This window comes from Bombyx mandarina, chromosome 04 (assembly GCF_030267445.1).
Source record: "Bombyx mandarina strain Sakado chromosome 04, ASM3026744v2".
NCBI classification, from domain to species: Eukaryota; Metazoa; Arthropoda; class Insecta; order Lepidoptera; family Bombycidae; genus Bombyx; species Bombyx mandarina.
The window spans coordinates 7,507,841-7,529,752 of record NC_143211.1 but is presented as its reverse complement, the minus strand read 5'-3'; the positions used below and the strand labels follow the sequence as shown (position 1 = coordinate 7,529,752).

The window sequence follows — 21,912 nt, the reverse complement described above, 5'->3', positions numbered from 1 at the left end:
ACAACTTTAGAATACGACACCGACATTTAAAATCAGACTTAAATAAGTGTTAGGATTAATGATTGAAATCGTATAAATACAACATAATTTAGAAAAAAAAACGAGAATGAAATTTCTTTATTATTATTATATTTTAGGTTTGCAAAATTTTAATAACGACTAGCTGAACCCGTCCGCTTCGCTCGGCATTTAAAATTAACATTATTATTTCTCACCCCCACAAAGATTTTCATCATTAACGGCTCCGCAAATGGTGTAGGGAGTCCAACACTCATATAAATATTAGCCTATCCATTAAGTACACGTATTTTCTACGTGATTACCAAGTTTCAGGTCAATCGGATGCACGGTTCAGTAGCTATAACGGAACATCCGTAAAAACCACTGTAGATTTATATATTAAGTATAGATGACAAACATTGCAAAATCATAAATTATAATAGCTTACTTACAATAATCTATGTTGCGTTAAAATTATTATTATTATTATTATTGTTTTCTTGATCAAACGGGTGAACGAGTTCACGGACTACCTACTACTGAGAGCCTATGTCTATAGTTGCATGTTTTGCAACATGAATGCCCTCACCCATTTTGAAACTTGAGCTCTTTCAGGATATTGGACCAAAATAAAAATGAATTTAACTTTTAACGGTAGGCAGCGGTTTGGCTCTGCCCTTGGCATGGCTGAAGTCCATGGGCGACGGAGACCACTTACCAACAGGTGGGCCGTATCCTCGTCTGCCTATAAGGATAATTAAAAAATAATACTTAAAATGTGTGCAAACTATTAAGTAAATCGGACATCGAGAAGTCCTTAAAAAGTGTTCCGAAGGCTTCCGTTACATAAATGGACACAGGTCAAGTTAATAAAATCGTGTTAAAAAAGTGACGGTCCGAAATCAACTTACCCATATTTGACGAAGTTCGCGATGTAGTGCAAACAAAGTTTGGATACTTTTTGCTCCTGTTGCGTATAGTTCCGCTGGTTATGCATTTGTGATAACGGTACTCCAAGATAGTAAGGTAACTCTTCCCCGTGAACTGAACCTGGTCTCTGTAGTTCCAGAAACACTTATTTTAGAACTTAGATTTGCAAAACAATTTTGTAATGTTTATTTTTAGCTAACATTTTTTTTCCTATTACTCTGTACTATGTCTTTTTTTCTGTGTGTACATAAATAAATAAATATTTATTATTTTCCGTCCTATTCGCTGGTATCTTGAGCCATTCGAGCTACTCACACACTGGTACGTGTGGGTTTTATCGTTAAACATGTACATACAATTAAAAAAATGAAACTTCACAAGACACATACAGCTCTGAACTCTTTCAGGTTGGATTGTATAGATTTTTAAATTACGTATTTTTCGAATACATTATTTCAAATTCTTACTTGTGGATAATCCTTATCTTGAGAGAGATGGTGAAAATGCGTGAAGTAAGTGACACCACCGCGTAACGCGTGGAGATATCCGAGCCTGATCAAAGGCGCCGCTGTCCGGCCGTCACTGAGCACCTGTGGACAACTCCTTATATTTCACTTATATGTCACAAGCGTATTCCCTTTGTTGCATATATTAATAGTAGAGATATTAATAGTATATTAAGAGTATTAAGCGGTAGGCAGCAGTTTGGCTCTGCCCCTGGCATTCCTGAAGCGCATGGGCCAGATGGGTCGTGTGCTCATCTGCCTACAAGAGCAATAAAAAAAGAAGACCAATACACAAAAAATAACAGAAGCAATTTTACCAGAAAGTAGCCCTGGCTGCACCAAAAATCGCATTAAAATATCAATAGAATAAAAACAAAATGTGTGCAATTCACCCGTGGTAGAAGTGAAATCTTCCAAAATTAAAATACAACTATCCTAAACGTCTTAAGTATATGTAAAATTATGACATTAGTAAATAATTGTAAGGTAGCGCCCTCTGTGAATTGATATTTTAATATTTTAATTTCACGTATAATCCTAAATTAAAATTCACTACAAGAGCTTTCATACACACGTTAGTATTAAAAAATCTCACAGATGGCGCTGTATTAAATAGTATGTATATTTCTGTCTCATTCTTTGTATTTGTGTCTCTTACCTGTCGTTTTTTCCGTTGCATCCGATTTGAAATCAGAACGATTCTAAAGAAGTTTTCACTTCAAAAACTTGAATAATAGAAAGGATATTAGAGATGGGACGTTTAAATTACACACAAGTAAGATTTATTTCTTTGCTTGTCCCCAGCTTTTCTAAAATTCAAGTTATATTCATTTGGCTGGTGGATGCAGATTCAACTAAATGATATTTTTGCAAGTTATATTTATAGATTAAAATCAATTAATATTCTTCATTTATATAATATTCTTAATTTTCATGAATACCAAAATAATTATTTCTATGTCACTCCCACAGTTGAGGGTAATTATGACACTTCATGTGTTGAAATCCGACAAAAGGCTTAGGGTGTCGAGAATATCAAATAATTAGAAAAACATAATAATATTATTCACATTAATTCATATGTACGTACGTTCGACAAATATTAGGAAAATTCTTCGTGAAAAATCAACTAGCTAATATTTCATTAAAATATTAAATAAATATAAATTTTTGGCCTATACAGTTATAACTAAAACTACTAAAATTACCTAAATGTAATTTTATGTTCGCATTATTATATAAAAATACAACTTGATTCTAAGTCAACCATTAATTTTTTTGCATTACACTTGTCAGTTCTAATAACACTAGGTATAAGATGAACGAATAAATATAGATTTGCCTAACAGATGGGAGATGGGATTCACGTAGTGATACCTACAGATTCCCGTTAACGTTTAATACATTCTCCTGTAAACCATTTAATATCCCATTGTCATAGTACTCGTATTATTGTTCGTATTTCGTACTACGTTGACTAGACTTCGGTAACAGAGCGCTATCGTTATCGTAACAACAATCGCAGTGCCCTTATTTCTGTCTGAGTGACAAGAGTATTTTCCAATAAAGCGATTCAATGAGCCCATCGCGTATTCAATGTGCGCCGGCGTCATTAACTTCCTTTGTGCGCGTTACGAACCTCGGTGAGTAGCGAAAACCACTTGAGGCTTAAATTGAGATCGCCCGATACAGAGGCGAAGCGACGCGACGCTTGCTTTACAAAGTAAAAGCAAGCTTTAATAGCTAAATATCTGACAATGTAAATCTATTGAAACAGAATCTGAATAGCATGAAGTAAAATGCAGTAGCGCACTAACGATATACAGTATAAAACATATAGGTAAAGATATACACATATTTAAATTTGCAGTATCATACCGTTATTTCGGTACATAGATATTGAAAAAGCAAAGGTTAATGAAAATCAAAGATAATTCGTAAAAAGCATGTGTTGTTTTATACTGAATGCTATTTCAAGACAGCACAAGGCAAAAATGAAGCAATAATAACAGATTAAATATGAATTTTTAATTATTAATTATTGTAGCACGCTTTTGTTAATTTGCGATGTATCTACAGGTATATATATATATATATCTGTTGAACGGAATCTATGAACGTGATTTTCACCCCTTCAAAATGTTGGATGATTTGAAACTTGGCACGCTTAACAAGAACCGATGACAATGCGATAATAACATTTTTTTACTAAATTATTATTATTTAAACAATGTAAATACATGTTCAATTATTTTTAGAATTAACGGTAAAACACGGTAGTGTATTGTGCCACGCACTAAGACGTGTACGTATCTGCTACCTTCCTTGGAAATGATAGCCGTTTCTCAGACTCCTTCTTCGGAATCTAACCTTAATTTGCCCTTTAATCGAGTAGAAAAACTCGATAGCTTCAATTTTCTGGGAAAGTCTCATATAAAGGTGAAGAATTGAATGAAATGGTTCGATTACGAAAAATTATAGGACGACACTAAATTATAGAGCGGCGCTCTCCAGACCCCGTAAAGCAATAAGGTCTGGAATTTATCGAACATTATCCCAGATCCAGCCTTCGGTTCCTAGAGACTACAAAGGCTACCACATCATCCCAAATTCAGCCTTCGGATCCTAGAGACTACAAAGGCTACCACATTATCCCAGAACCAGCCTTCAGTTCCTAGAGACTATAAAGGCTACCGCATCATACCAGATCCAGCCTTCAGTTCCTAGAGACTACAAAGGCTACCACATCATCCCAGATCCAGCCTTGAGTTCCTAGAGACTACAAAGGCTACCCCTGAACGCGGAAGATGAGCAGACTCGTTAAAGTTTTTTCCCCATGCCACAACAAGTATCTTCCGCATAGCAATCCACGCTCAGGCCAGAGAGAAGATCGTAAAGGACACTCCGCAGAACCCAGTCGTAGGCGGTGTTCCACAGGAGAGGACCGAAGACCAACCCTTGAGGAACACCGTGCTCGCCGTGGAAGCGGAGCATTGCCCCATCGTGCTTGGTGCAAACGACTGACCTGTCCTCGAGATATGACCCGATCGACGGGGTACGCGGGAAGACGAGATAGTCCCATGCCCCTGCGATTACCAACTAGGGCAGGATGTTCAACAAGTTAGCGATGTCCAGGGACACGCTATACAATAGACTCTACACTGTGAATTCTACACTTCGACACCATGTCTCAAAGACTCCACGATCTGCAAGCGAAGTAAATTGTCCCTTCGTAACAAGGTGACGCTCGACAAAACCTACGTATGTACGATCATGAGTTATACAAATGTAATGTAATGCTCACGCGGTTGCAGGATAGCCGTTGCAACATCGTGGAACGTGAGGAATGTAGATCTTCGATTTTCGATCGAACGATCTCGATCATCAAGCCATTTCTATTACAGCGTCAGAACACTTCTTCGAAAAGGCGACGCGACACCTTCCTAATGTCCACCTCTAATTAAATACTTGACCCAGACGAGGGGGCAACCCAAAGCCACCGTCACCCTAAACATACCCTATCGGATCCTCCCGATATGCTCTCGGTGCTTTTGGGCACTCCACGCATCAGTATCTGTAAGAATTCGACGTACAACGACTTAGCCCATAGACTTGTGTCCACTGAGTTTCTCGTCGGATTTTCTAAGGGAGTCGCTATTCCGTTGTGGTGGTAGATTCAACGTCATGCTCATCACAATTATGATGTATTGTTTATTCTGGAACCTTAATTCGCTCTGAAACTCATACCTGACGATTGTCGATAGATCATAAATTGTTCTGGCATGACTTACAAACAGGAATATAGGTCAAATCGGCATTACATTCCAAACGCCTAAAATATATTCTAGACAGATATAAATACTTAAAGTTGACCTGTTTTATATTTGAGAGCTTCACTAACAAACGATCGGAATTTAGATTGAACTAAGTGATTGTGTTCAAATGTTTGAACGAAAAATCGCCTTCCAATTCGTCGGTAGGCAGCGGCTTGGCTCTGCCCCTGGCATTGCTGAAGTCCATGGGCGACGGTAACCACTCATCATCAGGTGGGCCGTATGCTCGTCTGCCTACAAGGGCAGTAAAAAGAAAAAAAAATCACTTGATCAAGATTTATTTATAATAAATAAATTGTGCCATTTGTTGAATAAGGTCACGCAGACAGGCGATCCTACAACAACCAAACTTTTAAGTAGATTTAATTGTGCTTGCGACATACGAAAATACTCGATTTAATTTTGACTCTGATTATTATACATAGTTGCTCCTTTTTTTATTAGGCACAAAAAAAGCAATCAATATGTTTTTATACATTCAGACATGCACTATTACAAAATAAAATATTTTTAATCTTTTATATGTATTTTTTTATCTCTCTGTATATTTTTTATATTATTTTTAATCTTTTATTTTGTATGGAAACTTTTTGTAATAAAAATAAATTTAAAATGTACAAAGGCGACCTTAATTACATTTCACTCATGTTCATTCAGTAGCTCTCTTCTAGTGTAAAATCTATGAACAGTAGTATAATACAATCAAAATAGTCTACAACATAACAAAGATAACTATGTGTTTTCTTTTATTTTAAAGAGTAGCGTTTAATCTCATGTTTTTAAAACATTTAACATTGCTGGTGGTAGGACCTCTTGTGAGTCCGCGCGGGGCGATATCACCACCCTGCCTATTTCTGCCTTAAAGCAGTAATGCGTTTCGGTTTGCAGGGTGGGGCAGCCGTTGTAACTATACTTGAGACCTTAGAACTTATATCTCAAGGTGGGTGGCGCATTTACGTTGTAGATGTCTGTGAGCTCCAGTAACCACTTAACACCAGATGTGCTGTGAGGTCGTCCACCCACCAAAGTATTAAAAAAAAAAATTGATTGGTTCTGACTGTTCATAGTTTACAAATGGCTGAAAATATAAAATATTTTACGTTGATGTTCCTCTTTGTATTCGCTCTGTAATAAACAATCTGTATCATTTAGGTATCGCCATCGATACGAGCCCAGAAGTGGTACTTCGGAAAAATCTGGTACGCCAATACTTTCTCTGTGGAATGTACTACATAATTTTACAAAGACATGAAATACAGTATTCTCTTTTTTCAATTTTTTTTTTTTTTTTATTGCTTAGATGGATGGACGAGCTCACAGCCCACCTGATGTTAAGTGGTTACTGGAGCCCATAGACATCTACAACGTAAATGCGCCACCCACCTCGAGATATAAGTTCTAAGGTCTCAGTATAGTTACAACGGCTACCCCACCCTTCGAACCGAAACGCATTACTGCTTCACGGCGGAAATAAGCAGGGCGGTGGTACCTATCCGTGCGGACCAGTGTTTACGCAAATTATAATTTTGCGGATTTGATTTTTATTACACAATGTTATTCCTTCACCGTGAAAATCAATCGTGAACATTTGTTGAATACGTATTTCATTAGAAAAATTGGTACCCACCTGCGGGATTCGAACACCGGTGCATCGCTTCATACGAATGCACCGGACGTCTTATCCTTTAGGCCACGACGACTTCATACCACAGTCGCCAGCGTCGAGTTATATAATTTTCAATTATTATTATGTATAATTGTAATATTGTAATATCTGTATAATTATATAAACATTGTAATATATATAAATTAAATGGAGACAAATAATTGATTTATCTGAAATTGTAATCAATTGGAATAAAATTGAATGAAATGAAATGATGATATTATTTAAATTCGATGAGGACCCAATGGAAAGCATTACACCGTTGCACTTTTAGACTACTTTCGACGAAAATTCCCTGCTCGTTTCAAATACTTTGCCTCAGAATTGCTCATCTCATGGTTTTTATTGTAGAACTCGTAAAATTTACAATTTGCATTTCCATAGTATTACAAAGAACATCGTAAAATATTGTTTATTGCTGACGTAGTTTGGCACGGAAGAAAATCTTCAAAAACAGTGAAAAGTAATATAATTTTCGTGATTGATTTATTATTTATTCAGTTTCTTAACGGATTCAACTTTTACGTCAGACAAAAAACAAAGTGCTCGTAATAAAATAAAATATAATGTCTTTCTCAATTTACAAACCCTTTTATAAAACAAAAGTAACAAAAGAAAATTACACGGGAGAACGACACAAAAGCTAAAGGTGAATAATAATAAAATAAAGCAATTTGAAAAGAGCTTGTATACAAGTATTTTGTTATGAACTTTACTTAACAATTGAAATAAATAGAAGCTTTATAATTATATGAATGTTAAAATAAGTTAACAATAAACACAACTTGCTTCTGAATGAATGAATCATGCGTTTTCTGGTACAGTGATTGCCTTGATTTAAAACATATTTTACAACTTCCTCGTGGAAATCTTTAAAAAAAAGGGGTACATACCTCAGAATGGAAAGGATGTACATAGTTGCAATAGCGATATGATTATATATATTTAAGTACACTGGACGTCTCACCTCAAAAAAGATCACTACTGAAAAATAAATAAATTAACATTTTATTACAAACCTCTAGAGTTGCATCCCGAACGCTAAGTGGATTCTGCACAGGTTTGTCCCAATCGGTGTATTCATTTTTCAACGTCGAGTATATTTCGTTTAGGTGGTAGTAATAGGCGTTCCTTACGAACGTGCGAAGTATGCGATCTCGTCTGCTTTCATTGAAACCAAACTCTAAGTCTTGCGCGCTGAATTCCAAATACGATTCTAGAACAAAAACATTTATTAGTATTTCAATAAAATAAAATTCAATCTATACTAATATTATAAAGAGGAAAGATTTGTTTGTTTGTTGGTATTGAATAGGCTCCGAAACTACTGAACCGATTTAAAAAATCTTTCACTGTTGGAAAGCTACGCTATCCCCGGGTGGCGTAGGCTATATTTATTATATTTTAAAAAAAATTAGAAATCCTTTTTTTTTTATTGCTTAGATGGATGGACGAGCTCACAGCCCACCTGGTGTTAAGTGGTTACTGGAGCCCATAGACATCTACAACGTAAATGCGCCACCCACCTCGAGATATAAGTTCTAAGGTCTCAGTATAGTTACAACGGCTACCCCACCCTTCGAACCGAAACGCATTACTGCTTCACGGCGGAAATAGGCGTTACTGAAACTCTCGTAATGTAACCCAATGTGTAAAAAAAATACTTAAAATTCTTTACATTGCGTGCGCTACTTCCTAAGCGAAGCCGGGGCGGGCCGCTAGTATTATATATTTTTTTCAACGTATTCGCAACCGCAACCGAACCATTCAAATCGACACGAATTCGTTGAGTTTTAATAAATATCAAGGCGCTCTTTATTATTCGTCGATATTCTTTGAACACGGGAGGTGTTCAAAGAATATCAAAGGACTCTTACTTATCGACAAGAACGTAAAGTAACAGAAAAAGATAATAAAAATTGAACCGTGAAAACGGGAATTATTACCAGAGAAACTGAGCTGTTCGGAAGCGAAAATTTCAATTATTAAAAATGCGTTCATAAAGTTTTAATGGCATTTCAAGAGCGGAAGTGTCTCACAGTTTTAATGACTATATCGCATTATTTAATGACCATCAGAATTATTCAGAAAGACAGCTCGCGATATAACTTGCGATACATAAACATCTGAATTCCACCAATTACATAATTTCATCAGTTTTAGAAATAAGCTTTATTTATAAACACCCAATATATAGTTTTTCTAAAACATTTCAATTGTTCACTTTTCAATAAAAAAGGCGTAACTACATATTTTTAGGTTTCACTATTTTTTTTGTCTGTTTCGATCATATTTCAAGGAAAAGACGAAATTGGCTGTAAATATTCCTTACTACATTTATCAAATGTCTCGGTACTAACGCGGAAAATAACAAAAAAAACTTTCAAGGTCACATCTTCTGTGTACATTTCGGAAAACAGACGTATTTGAGATAAGGCGGATGTTACATTATAAACGGATTACCTAAAATATCTTATTGAAAAGAGTGGTTTCTCCGGTAGCTAGGTGTCTCAAGATAACAAAAAAATTCTTCAGTTATTCTTCACTAATCTTATCTTTCTTTCTTCTACCAATATCTTGTTTTACTAGATAACTAAAGCGTTTGGAAGACCAATAGGAAAGACCTGAGCTCTTAGGGCGTTTGTATTTCTCTTGTAACAATGTCTAGGCTGCTTGGCTTCTACTCATTCATGTTAAAAGTCTACTTACCAGTGGTCGTGAGTCCAAATAGTAATTCTCTGTGTGAGAAGTCAGCGAGCTCGTAACCCGCAGCGTTAGCGACTGCAGCGGCGCCTGCCCCTAGTCTTGTGCTGTCAGAAGGAGGCGGTGCCTACACCAACAACACATTTCTATTTAACACTAGCTGACCCAGCAGACTTCGTAGTGCCTCAATCGATAAAAAAAATACTTAAACTTTTGTATAAAATAAACTTAAAACAAATAAAAGGAATCCGTCCGACGGAGGACACATCAAAGGAAAAACAAAATTTTTATTTAATTGCGAGCAATTTTTATAATTATCTAGCTTTTAAACCTTCTCTGGACTTCCACAAATTCGAGACCAAAATTAGCCAAGTCGGTCCAGCCGTTCTCGAGTTTTAGCGAGACTAACGAACAGCAATTTATTTTTATATATATAGATTTATATTATAGACCTCTCAGAAATTATATAATCCAATTATTCTACTACTTTTCAGTCAAAACTACTTTACACGGGTAATGAGTTACTAGTTCCGTTAAATTAGATTACTGATGAGTTATTTCCAAAAATTTTGTTTAAAGGTGAGCATTAAATTTTTAGCACAGAAAAAAGTTACAGGTAGATCTACATTTTTTAGTTATTGCTTAGATGGGAGGCCGAACTCACAGCCCACCTGGTGTTAAGTGGTTACTGGAGCCCATAGACATCTACAACGTAAATGCGCCACCCACCATGAGATGTAAGTTCTAAGATCTCAGTATAGTTACAACGGCTGCCCCACCCTTCGAACCGAAACGCATTACTGCTTCACAGCAGAAATAGGCAGGGCGGTGGTACCTACTCATACGGACTCACAAGAAGTCCTACCACCAGTAAATAACTTCGAGTGACTGCTGTCAATACAATTGTTTAATGTAGTGGAAGTCTCACTAGCTTACTTTTCTGTCGCGGTCGGTCTCTGTATCGTTAATAGGGGCTCGATCGCGACTTGCGTGCGGTGGACGGGCGAGTCTATCGTGGACTTGACGTTCGCGAGCTCGCCCGTCGCACGGCGCATCCTCGGCTGGAGAGTGGTGGTGGGGGCGGAATCGTTGTCCGATCACCGGTATATCCGGTACGATCTTTCTGCCCCTGCGCCGACGCCGGCTGCAGGTGCCCGCGGGGTTGACCCCCCGCAGAGTGCATCCCGGTCATTCCCTAGGTGGGCACTGAAGCTCCTGAACAGGGAGCTCCTGGTGGAGGCCTCTATGGTGGCGGCGTGGGCGCCCAAGCGCCCACAACCTGTCGATGTGGAGACCGAGGCCGAATGGTTCCGGGGCGCGATGCACCGCATATGTGATGCCTCGATGCCCCGGTTCGGCTCTCGGCACTCTGGACGGCGACAGTCGCCCTGGTGGTCGCCCGAAATTGCAAGACTGCGTGCGGTCTCCATTCGGGCGAGCCGCCGGTGCACTAGACACCGCCGTCGCCGCCGCCTGCGGCGCGACGAGCCCGTCGCGTTCGCGGAGGAGGAAGCTCGGCTGCACCGCGAATATCGCGCTGCGAAGGACGCCCTGCGGCTGGCCATCAGGCGGGCCAAGGAGCAGAACATGGAGAGACTCTTGGAGGCGCTCGAAGCGGATCCGTGGGGGAGCCCATACAAATTGGTACGCGGCAAGTTGCGCCCGTGGGCCCCCTCTATGACTGAGCGTCTCCAGCCCCAGCAGCTGCGGGACATCGTTTCGGGGTTGTTCCCGCAGGAGCGGGAGGGTTTTGTCCCTCCCGCTATGGGCGGGCCGTCTGACACCGTCGACGGCCAAGCTCCTGCTGAGGTGCCCCGTATTACCGAGGCAGAGCTCCGGGTGGCCGTTGTCAAGATGACTGCGAAAGACACGGCCCCCGGCCCGGACGGAGTCCACGGCCGGGTATTGGCCTTGGCCCTCGGTGCCCTGGGGGACCGGCTCCTTGAGCTATATAATGGCTGCTTGGAGTCGGGACGGTTTCCGTCGCTCTGGCGGACGGGTAGATTTGTGTTGTTGAGGAAGGAGGGGCGCCCGGTGGATACAGCCGCCGGGTATCGTCCTATCGTGCTGCTGGACGAGGCGGGAAAATTGCTGGAACGTATTCTGGCTGCCCGCATCGTTCGGCACCTGGTCGGGGTGGGGCCTGACCTGTCGGCGGAGCAGTACGGCTTCCGGGAGGGCCGTTCGACCGTGGATGCAATTCTTCGCGTGCGGTCCCTCTCGGACGAGGCCGTTTCTCGGGGTGGGGTGGCGCTGGCGGTGTCTCTTGACATCGCCAACGCATTTAACACTCTGCCCTGGACCGTGATAGGGGGGGCACTGGAGAGGCATGGAGTGCCCCTCTACCTCCGCCGGCTGGTTGGGTCCTATTTGGGGGCCAGGTCGGTCGTATGTATCGGGTACGGTGGGACCCTTCATCGTTTTCCGGTCGTGCGTGGTGTTCCACAGGGGTCGGTTCTCGGCCCTCTCTTGTGGAATATCGGGTACGACTGGGTGCTGAGGGGCGCCCTCCTCCCGGGCCTCCGCGTTATTTGTTACGCGGACGACACGTTGGTCGTGGCCCGGGGGGATGATTATAGGGAGTCTGCCCGTCTCGCCACAGCGGGAGTGGCCTTCGTCGTCGGAAGGATAAGGAGGCTGGGTCTCGACGTGGCGCTCAATAAATCCGAGGCTCTGTGGTTTCACGGGCCGCGGGGGGCGCCACCCGTTGACACCCACATCGTGGTTGGAGGCGTCCGGATAGGGGTCGGGGTGCAGTTGAAGTACCTCGGCCTCGTGTTGGACAGCCGGTGGGCTTTTCGTGCTCACTTTGCGGAGCTGGTCCCCCGATTGATGGGGACGGCCGGTTCTTTGAGCCGGCTGCTCCCGAATGTTGGGGGACCGGATCAGGTTGTGCGCCGCCTCTACGCGGGGGTGGTGCGATCGATGGCCCTGTACGGTGCACCTGTGTGGGCTGAGCCGCGCAACCGGGCCACTATGGCTCGGTTCCTGCGCCGGCCGCAGCGCACCGTTGCCATCAGGGTCATTCGCGGATATCGCACCGTCTCCTTCGAGGCGGCGTGTGTTTTGGCGGGGATGCCGCCATGGGAGCTGGAGGCGGAGTCGCTCGCTGCCGACTATCGGTGGCGCAGCGAGCTTCGTGCTCGGGGCGTGGCGCGTCTCCCCGAAAGTGAGCTGCGGGCGCGAAAGGCCCATTCTCGGCGGTCCGTGCTCGAGTCGTGGTCGAGGCGATTGGCCAACCCCACGTGGGGGCTACGGACCGTCGAGGCGGTATACCCGGTCTTTGATGACTGGGTGAATCGTGGCGAAGGACGTCTCACCTTTCGTCTGGTGCAGGTGCTGACCGGGCACGGATGCTTCGGGAAGTACCTGCGCCGGATAGGGGCTGAGCCGACGACGAGGTGTCACCATTGTGGACACGACCTGGACACGGCGGAGCATACGCTCGCTGTCTGCCCCGCTTGGGAGGTGCAGCGCCGTGTCCTGGTCGCAAAGATAGGACCTGACTTGTCGCTGCCTGGCGTCGTGGCGTCGATGCTTGGCAGCGATGAGTCATGGAAGGCTATGCTCGACTTCTGCGAGTGCACCATCTCGCAGAAGGAGGCGGCGGGGCGAGTGAGGGAAAGCTCTCCTCACTACGCGGAAACCCGCCGCCGCCGAGCAGGGGTTCGGGACCGGGGTCGTATCCGTGACCTGGCCCCCTAAGAGTTAGGGGTCCCACCCGTTTTGTGCGGGGAGGGACCCAGACGTGGGGTGGCGTGCTCTGCACGCTCACCCGCAATAGGAAGCCGGGTGATGGTAGACCGCGTTCCCCCGACCGCTCTGGGGGAAGGTGTAACACGGCGCCATCAAAGCGGGCTCTCGGCCCGCTGAACGAGGGAACCGGTGGTCGTGTCGCTGGCGGCCACCGGTCCGGCGTCCGTGGGACGGTGGGATGGATGTAATGTGCTCTGCGTCAACCCTGTCCCGCCGTTTCAATAACCCCGACTGGGTTCCGGCCCGGTCCGAGGTAGGGCGCCGGTTGTGAGCGGCAGGAGTTTTTAGTGAGGTTCAACTCCCACATACCCCACCTGCCGCGCGGGTGGGGATCCGGCGATTTTCTCCTGTGGAAGAAAAAAAAAAAAAAAAGCTTACTTTTCTACCAAAAACCCTACCTACCGACCTAAACTGCTTGTTTCTGACACATAGTAGTTATTCATTCTAATTCGAAAGCCCTGAAACGCATTATGTATATTTCAATCCGACGATACTGAATTTTTTTTATTTCCCATGAACAATTCCCAAAAATAAACCACCAACTTGTCATTATAGCGCTTCGTTTAGTGCAAGTAATCACACGCAGGAAAAACAGACATTACAAGCTAAACGTTCGTAGTTGTTACATAAACAATCGTGCCGTTCAAATAACAGTTACATACACATGTACAATTACTGTAAAATACTGTTTGAAGTTTAGTTAAGTGAAGCCTCAAAGTATTATATTGTTTTTATTGCTTACTAGCTGACCCGACAGACTTCGTAGTGCCTCAATCGATAAATAAAAGACCTAAACTATTGTATAAAATAAACTTAAAACAAATAAAAGGAATCCGTCTGACGTGGGGACACATCAAAGGGAAAACAAAATTGTTATTTTTATTTAATTCCGATCATTTTCAGATTTATCTACCTTTTAAACCTTCTCTGGACTTCCGCAAATAATTCAAGACCAAAATTAGCCAAATCGGTCCAGCCGTTCTCGAGTTTTAGCGAGACTAACGAACAGCAATTCATTTTTATATATATAGATTTACATTGCTTTTAATAATTGGATAAATCATGGCATGTTTTGTTTTACCTGTCGCTAGATGTATGTAATACGTCCATTTATTTAAAGGACGGTCCTAACTTTAGACGCCTATGGTCTAATGGCCGACAAAAGTTAACCAATGACGTATTCAAATCGAATCCGACTATGCCGCAGTTTAAATCTCACAGCAGGTAGCAAATTTTTTGATAGTAATCAGATGCGTATTAGGCACAGTGGGTATATATATAGATTATTTTAGTATTATTAAATTTCTCGCTTCGCTTCGAAAACTGTAATTTATTATTGATTTCTCCACTATTTAATGGATGTTATTATACATATAAACCTTACTCTTCAATCACTCTATCTATTAAAAAAAACCGCATCAAAATCCGTTGCGTAGTTTTAAAGATTTAAACATACATAGGGATATAGGGACAGAGAAAGCGACTTTGTTTTATACTATGTAGAGATATTATGAATTATTAAAGTATTTATATTATTCGTAAAGAATTAGTACTCACCGATGTTGGATTGACAATAACAGTGCCATCCACGAAGGGTGCGAATCCAGGCAGGAACCTTGGGGGATCGAGCTTAACAGCTAGAAGCTCAGAGAGCGGCTTGTTTCGCAAACACGGTGCCAAGTCATCCTCCAATAAGTCTCCGTGACACCCGGTCTGTTCCGCCACCTAATATGTTATATGTAACATTATTAACAAATACGTTATTTTTCTGGTTTATAGCTCTGGTTTATATTTTTACTGGTGGTAGGACCTCTTGAGAGTCCGCGCGGGTAGGTACCACCACCCTGCCTATTTCTGCCGTGAAGCAATAATGCGTTTCGGTTTGAAGGATGGGGCAGTCGTTGTTATACTTGAGACCTTAGAACTTATATCTCAAGGTGAGTGGCGCATTTACGTTGTAAATGTCTATGGGGTTCAGTAACCACTTAACACCAGGTGGGCTGTGAGCTCGTCCACTCATCTAAGCAATAAAAAAGAAAAGTTATTATTCGATACGATGATGAAAAATACAACTTAATATTTTTTACACATGTATACCTTTCTTTTTATCGTCAGCGGCTCTCTCTGCAACGCCCACGAGCTGAGCCCCGACCCGCTTAACAAGATAACTCGCTTCAATAGTTCTGAAACAGATAACCTAATTTAATTTTGTCATTTTGAACGAGCATCTACGAAACGAATTCTTTTCAAAGAAAAACCATTTTCATTTAATCCCAAGCTTCTAAACTGGGAAATTTAAAATATGAAACGATCCTGACCGTTTTCATGTTTTTTTTATTCTCCGAGAAAGCTTTCCTCTTATGCATGTCTGATGTGACTGACCCCTTTAATCGTATTAAGTGATGAAGGATCTAAACGGGATGGTGACACGGAATAATTAAATCTGCCGTGGGTCCTTGTAATTACGCACAATACCCGGTCCCCACTTTATATACCTGAGAGGATCGTGTTGGGCTCGAATACGATATCCGTTCGAGTTTACGATCAAGATTAATTAAAACAGTTGTGAATTCTAAACTAGACAGCGTACCTATGAGATTTAATAAACTAGATACAACGATTCTGAAGTCGTCGTGGCCTAACGGATAAGACGTCCGGTACATTCGTGTTTAGCGATGCATCGGTGTTCGAATCCCGCTGGCGGGTACCAATTTTTGTAATGAAATACGTACTCAACAAATGTTCACGATTGATTTCCACGGTGAAGGAATAACATCGTGTAATAGAAATGAAACCCGCAAAATTATAATTTGCGTAATTACTGGTGGTAGGACCTCTTGTGAGTCCGCACGGGTAGGTACCACCACCCTGCCTATTTCTGCCGTGAAGCAGTAATGCGTTTCGGTTTGAAGGGTGGGGCAGCCGTTGTAACTATAATTGAGACCTTAGAACTTATATCTCAAGGTGGGTGGCGCATTTACGTTGTAGATGTCTATGGGCTCCAGTAACCACTTAACACCAGGTGGGCTGTGAGCTCGTCCACTCATCTAAGCAATAAAAAAAAAAAAAAAAAAAAAAAAAAAAAATATCTATATATATATATATATAAATTAATTGCTGTTCGTTAGTCTCGCTAAAACTCGAGAACGGCTGGATCGATTTGGCTAATTTTGGTCTTGAATTATTTGTGAAAGTCCAGGGAAGGTTTAAAATATGAAAATGCTCGGAATTAAATAAAATTAACAATTTTGTTTTTCCTTTGATGTGTCCCCCGTCGGACGGATTCCTTTTGTTTGTTTTAAGTTTATTTTATACAAAAGTTTAGGTCCTTTATTTATCGATTGAGGCACTACAAAGTCTGCCGGGTCAGCTAGTCGTATATAAATATCAATAAAATCGAAATCATGTTCTTACAAAATCCAGTTGATCCCACAAACGTGTAGCGTGTGCATCGCATGTTAGATAATCTGTTCATACACTACACGCTATTTTTCAGTATCGCGGCTTCAAAGGAAAGGTGATTTATACGATAAAATAAAAATTTAATCTAAAACAGAACAAAAACCGCTTTGGGGTTTAACTCTCGGATTAATTTTATACTAGAGCTTTTTATTTGAAATGGTAGATGAATTTACGGCTAAACTAATATTAAACGAATATCAGAACTCATGAACTTCTGAAAAAAAAAGAATACCACTAGATCACATTTATACCGATAGAACTCACAATAGCATTATAATTATGGTTGCCTCACATCTTAAACCAGATTGCAAACCTGCTATGCCCCTAAAATACGTAGGCAAGCTATACCTAGCTGTTAGAACTCACACCAAGCTTTAGCAGCAGTAGCTGTAGCTGTTTTTTTGTATTTTATTATGTTTGCCATGTTGCAATATTCCGCTGTTATTATTTTTATCGTTTGAGGCATTTGTGAATGCACACGAAATACATTAAATATTCAGAAAAGTTATATCGATCCATAAATCGAAGTACAGATTGTCTGTGAACATACTGGGTATCTTCTCCATTAAACCACAGAAGCTTCTTTAAACAAACTAGTCTAAGACTAAAACTAGTCTTAATATTTATATGGAACATAACTTAGAGATTGAAAGAATAGACTATCGATTTGACTTTAGGCATAAACTAGCTGTACCCGTCCGCTTCGCTGGACATATAAAATTAACGTTATTATTTCTCACCCCCTTGTGGGGGTAAATCTTTGTAGATTCTCATCATTAACACCTCCGCAACTGGCGTAGGGAGTCCAACACTAATAAAAATATTAGCCTATCCATTAAGTACATGTATTTTCTACATGGATACCAAGTTTCAAGTCAATGGGATGCATGGTTCAGTAGTTGTAATGGAACATCCGTAAAAACCACTGTAGATTTATATATTAGTATAGATACATACTTTTGCTTAGGTAAAATGAATGCCAGTGATGTGAACAATAAATCGCATTCATTCGTAAACCAATGAAAAATTTATTATCTATGAGTGATCCAAATGATTCTTCACTTTATTTCACTCATCATTTCACTTTCACTTTATTAATCACTTTATTTATTTCTATTCTTATTATTATTCTTACAAGCAAATAAATTAATTTTGTTTTTTTTTAAAGTGAGCAAGTTCGAAGATGTGATCAAATAAAAAAGCACCTACCCCGAGCAACAGGTGAAACTGCGAGAAAGTTGGCCAGGGCGGCTCCAGTTCCGTGACCCATAAGCGTAACCCTTTCGGGATCACCTCCGAAGGCGGGCAGATTTTCCCGGAGCCAGTGCAGTCCCGCCACAAGGTCCATCAGCCCAAAGTTACCCTGCGCCGAACCTTTAGCACCAGTCTTTAAAAAACCTACAAGACAAGCCAAATATACATTTATGTAGACTAGAGGTCCCGCAGTAGTCGAAATTCGACTATAATTAATTGGAATTGTAAGTTTGTACACTATTATGATTGTATTTTATACTTCTATAATCACAAATTTCGCCAAGGTTACACTATAAAAAAATATTAATAAAGACAAACATTATTTAATCTATCCTCAATTTGACCACAGACGTCAAGAACAAAAGTTTGACAATAAATAGTATGCATGCGTGTGTGCGTCAAATACACGGTATGTAGTTTTCTTTGTTGATTTAATGTATCTTTTATGCATTATTTTAAAAACATATTAGCATTGTGCACTTCTTCTCTATATTCTCTATAAGTGTGGAAAATTTTACACTCCTCCGTCCTCGCAATTTTCGTAAAAAGAGATACAAAGTTTTTGCTTCACGTATTAATATATAGATCATCTGATTAAGTGAATGAAAAACTTTAAGGCATTCGTTTATTATTAGCAAATCTAAAATTTACTATTTGTTTTTTATTTATTTATGGTAAGTAAAAAAGAAACTTTCTCCATGTATTGAATTGTCCTCAAGAGAACAGATTGCTACGAATAAAATAATGCATCATAAGATTCGACGTATAACCACCGGATATAATATATTTTACGATTCCCTTGTCCCTTTATTGCCACATAAATCGAAGAATAAAATTTTGTTCCCTATTTATTTTCACTGGAATGTGCCACAGCATCATGTCTATTAAATATTTAATAAATTCTACTTTTGATATTTCAATTTTAGATTTTACGCCTCTTTTTGTAGTTTGGCATCTAAAGAAACATCTTTAATTCCACGCCGAACTAAAAATTAATAATTATTTTATTTTGGTGAACCTAGTTTTTTATATTTTTTATTGCTTGGATGGGTGGATGCGTTCAGGGCCCACCTGGTATCCGGAACCCGTAGACATCAACAACTCAAATGCCACGCACCTCGATATATGAGTTCTAAAATCTCAGTATTTACATTACAAAGGCTGCCCCAAGCCTTAAACCCAAATGCCTTACCGCTTTACGGCAGAAATAAACAGAGTGGTGGTATCTACCCGTGAGGACTCACAAGACGTCCTACCATCGCTAACGAACCTGTTCTTGATCAGAAAATTATGCCCAACAAATCATACAGTTCTTGTATTGTCATCTGTCCTCGACAAGCACACAAATTTTCAAGTACATCATACGTCTTAGAATTCATAAAAATAAATTGAAACACTCCGTTACATTAGATAGATAAATACGAGTCAAGCTAATGAAGCCATATTAAAGCTCCGCTGAAGTTAGCCGGTAACTTCTGTACTAAATTATCTTCCAACAAGATGCTGTAAGCTGAGCTTTATCTGAGGCATCGATTTAAGCGTGGAGCCAAACGTAAATTGATTGTACTTACCCAGTACACCTAACCTAAAGTTGATAGTGACTACAACGATGTTGCCTTGCGCGGCTAGAGTTGTGCCGTCGTACGCGTTACCCGTGCTCCACTCGTAAGACTCTCCGTGAACAAACACGAGACAAGGAAGCCCGCCACCGCCTCCGTCACCCTCGCCCCCTGCGTAATAAAAACACAATAAACATAACGTTTCAAACATTCGATAGAAAGTATTACGACAAACAAAAAAAAATGAAGACCCGGATTATTTTTCTGATGAAAGACAATGAAAAAAGCTTTTACGTTTTCCGATTATTGCCGTAATTTGAAAAAGGTAAACTGACGACATGATGTGGGTCGTATTTATTTTAAATTCCTCTTTTCATATTAATCGGTATTATATCATGTACTAAATTCAAAAATTATCAGACGAGATAAACACTTCGTATATTATTTATATAAAACATCAAAAGTTGAGTTGTACAATAATATTTTCTCGGAAACAAGTATCCGGGAATTTCAGGCGATATAATAATATTCGTATGTAATAATTAGATATATATACATATGTACATACTAGTACAAAAATAAATCCTGTAAAGTCTTCGCCTCTCCAAGCTTTTATCATAGTATGAACTGTTGAAGCCATAATCGTATGGCCTACTATCGCATGATATTATCACATATATACATTAATCCCTTACATTCCGAAAACTCTTCTAAAATAGCCCTCTGAGGCACTGTACTATTTTTGAACATATTATCGACAGTTTAGCTTCATGAAAACTTGCTGATAATTCTTCAGTACTAATCTAGTTCTTGAGTCCAGGTGATAAGGTGATTGTGTAGAAGTTGTATTGTAGTTAAGGCATGCCTCAGCCTCACTCCCGCACTGCTTGCAGGTGGCAGCATGCACTGCAATGCACTACGGAATTGAAGCCTCAACACCCTCGCCGGATTATGCGTTCTCGTTCCCCATTTACAAGTCTTGACTCGAATACTCAAGGTGTTTTCATTCCGTTTCTTCTTTTACATTCACGTAATTTTACGAGTAGGTACTTGGATTTATGTTAAACCTGTACTGTGAGTTTAACCAAATTCTTCCACTGAAATACCTCATTAATTTCGGTCTTAATTGAATACAAAATTCATGGTTGAAATAAATTGTTTCAACAAAAATGTACTATGAACCCACAACGAAATGCAGCTTGTAACGTGTTTTGTTTTCTTATAATTGTAGTAAATAGAGTTTTAAGCAGACAATACAATGGAAACAATTATAATAGAAAACATGATTCATGACACTGAATACATCTCCATTTCTCAAAATTATAAAGTACCAATGATGCCTCTGTTTAATGAAAAAGTAAAAATAACTAATCAATCCTTTAATTAATTTACGTATGTAAATACATATACACATATAACGTATCTTATAATAGATTAGGTGTAATATGATTGCTCCCGACACCACTAATAACATCTCGATATTAGAAACATAAGGATATCCGTGATTTCAACTTTTCATGTCACTTTAATTAAGTTAAAGTTTAATTAGAAGTTACGAAGCTGCGATCGGATCTACTAATTGAAAAAATGCTTTTATTCTTTTTTTTGGTTTCATAAGATTTTTACGTAATTTTTTTCTCGTTGTTCGATTAAACATTATACATATTAAGATCAATTGTAAATATTATAATAATAAAATAATATATATTTTTAAATCAATACGAATTTAAAATAGTCAAGTTGAAAAGTTCATCAGAAAACATTATTCGTGGCATTTTCATAGTTCTGTAATATAAATATAATTCTATTAAAAATCTTAATTTAGTTATTTCCTTATATTGTATGATATATTTTAATCTTCATTATTCCGAACCATATGCTAACAATTTATAAGCGAGCTATCCTATTAAATAAACTTGGTATCGTCCTTACTACTCCTGTGGTACACATTGTCTGCGAACGAAACAGTTTTAACCAACTACCCTCTTTCATACATAATGAACTACTTTCCAGAAGCTTCTATATCAAATGTATGGTTCTATAGTAGCATAAAGTGTATAAAATTTGAAATGTCTACCTAAGTTTTAAGAAACAACGAACAACTTCATCTAATCACAACTTTTTTAAACAAATATTTACTGATTTAGTTTCCTATCTGTCAGTAATTTCGATTCGTTTTTCCTTTTTTTAATTACGTAAATGAGTGAACGAGTCAACAGCGCCCCTGGTATTACTGGAACCCA

General features: G+C 39.9%; 1 protein-coding gene across 1 annotated transcript in view; it reads right to left on the bottom strand.

The window, feature by feature from the left end:
- The window catches only part of LOC114245486 (neuroligin-1), a 76,410-nt gene that overhangs the window by 7,497 nt on the left and 47,001 nt on the right, over nt 1-21,912 (bottom strand). The window contains exons 5-12 of the mRNA XM_028177666.2: nt 19,682-19,840; nt 18,066-18,254; nt 15,492-15,577; nt 14,952-15,119; nt 9,645-9,765; nt 7,955-8,151; nt 1,398-1,520; nt 912-1,057 (exon numbers count right to left, since the gene is read on the bottom strand). Of these exons, the coding sequence (XP_028033467.2) occupies nt 912-1,057; nt 1,398-1,520; nt 7,955-8,151; nt 9,645-9,765; nt 14,952-15,119; nt 15,492-15,577; nt 18,066-18,254; nt 19,682-19,840 (1,189 nt within the window). The remainder of the gene's footprint in view (nt 1-911; nt 1,058-1,397; nt 1,521-7,954; nt 8,152-9,644; nt 9,766-14,951; nt 15,120-15,491; nt 15,578-18,065; nt 18,255-19,681; nt 19,841-21,912) is intronic.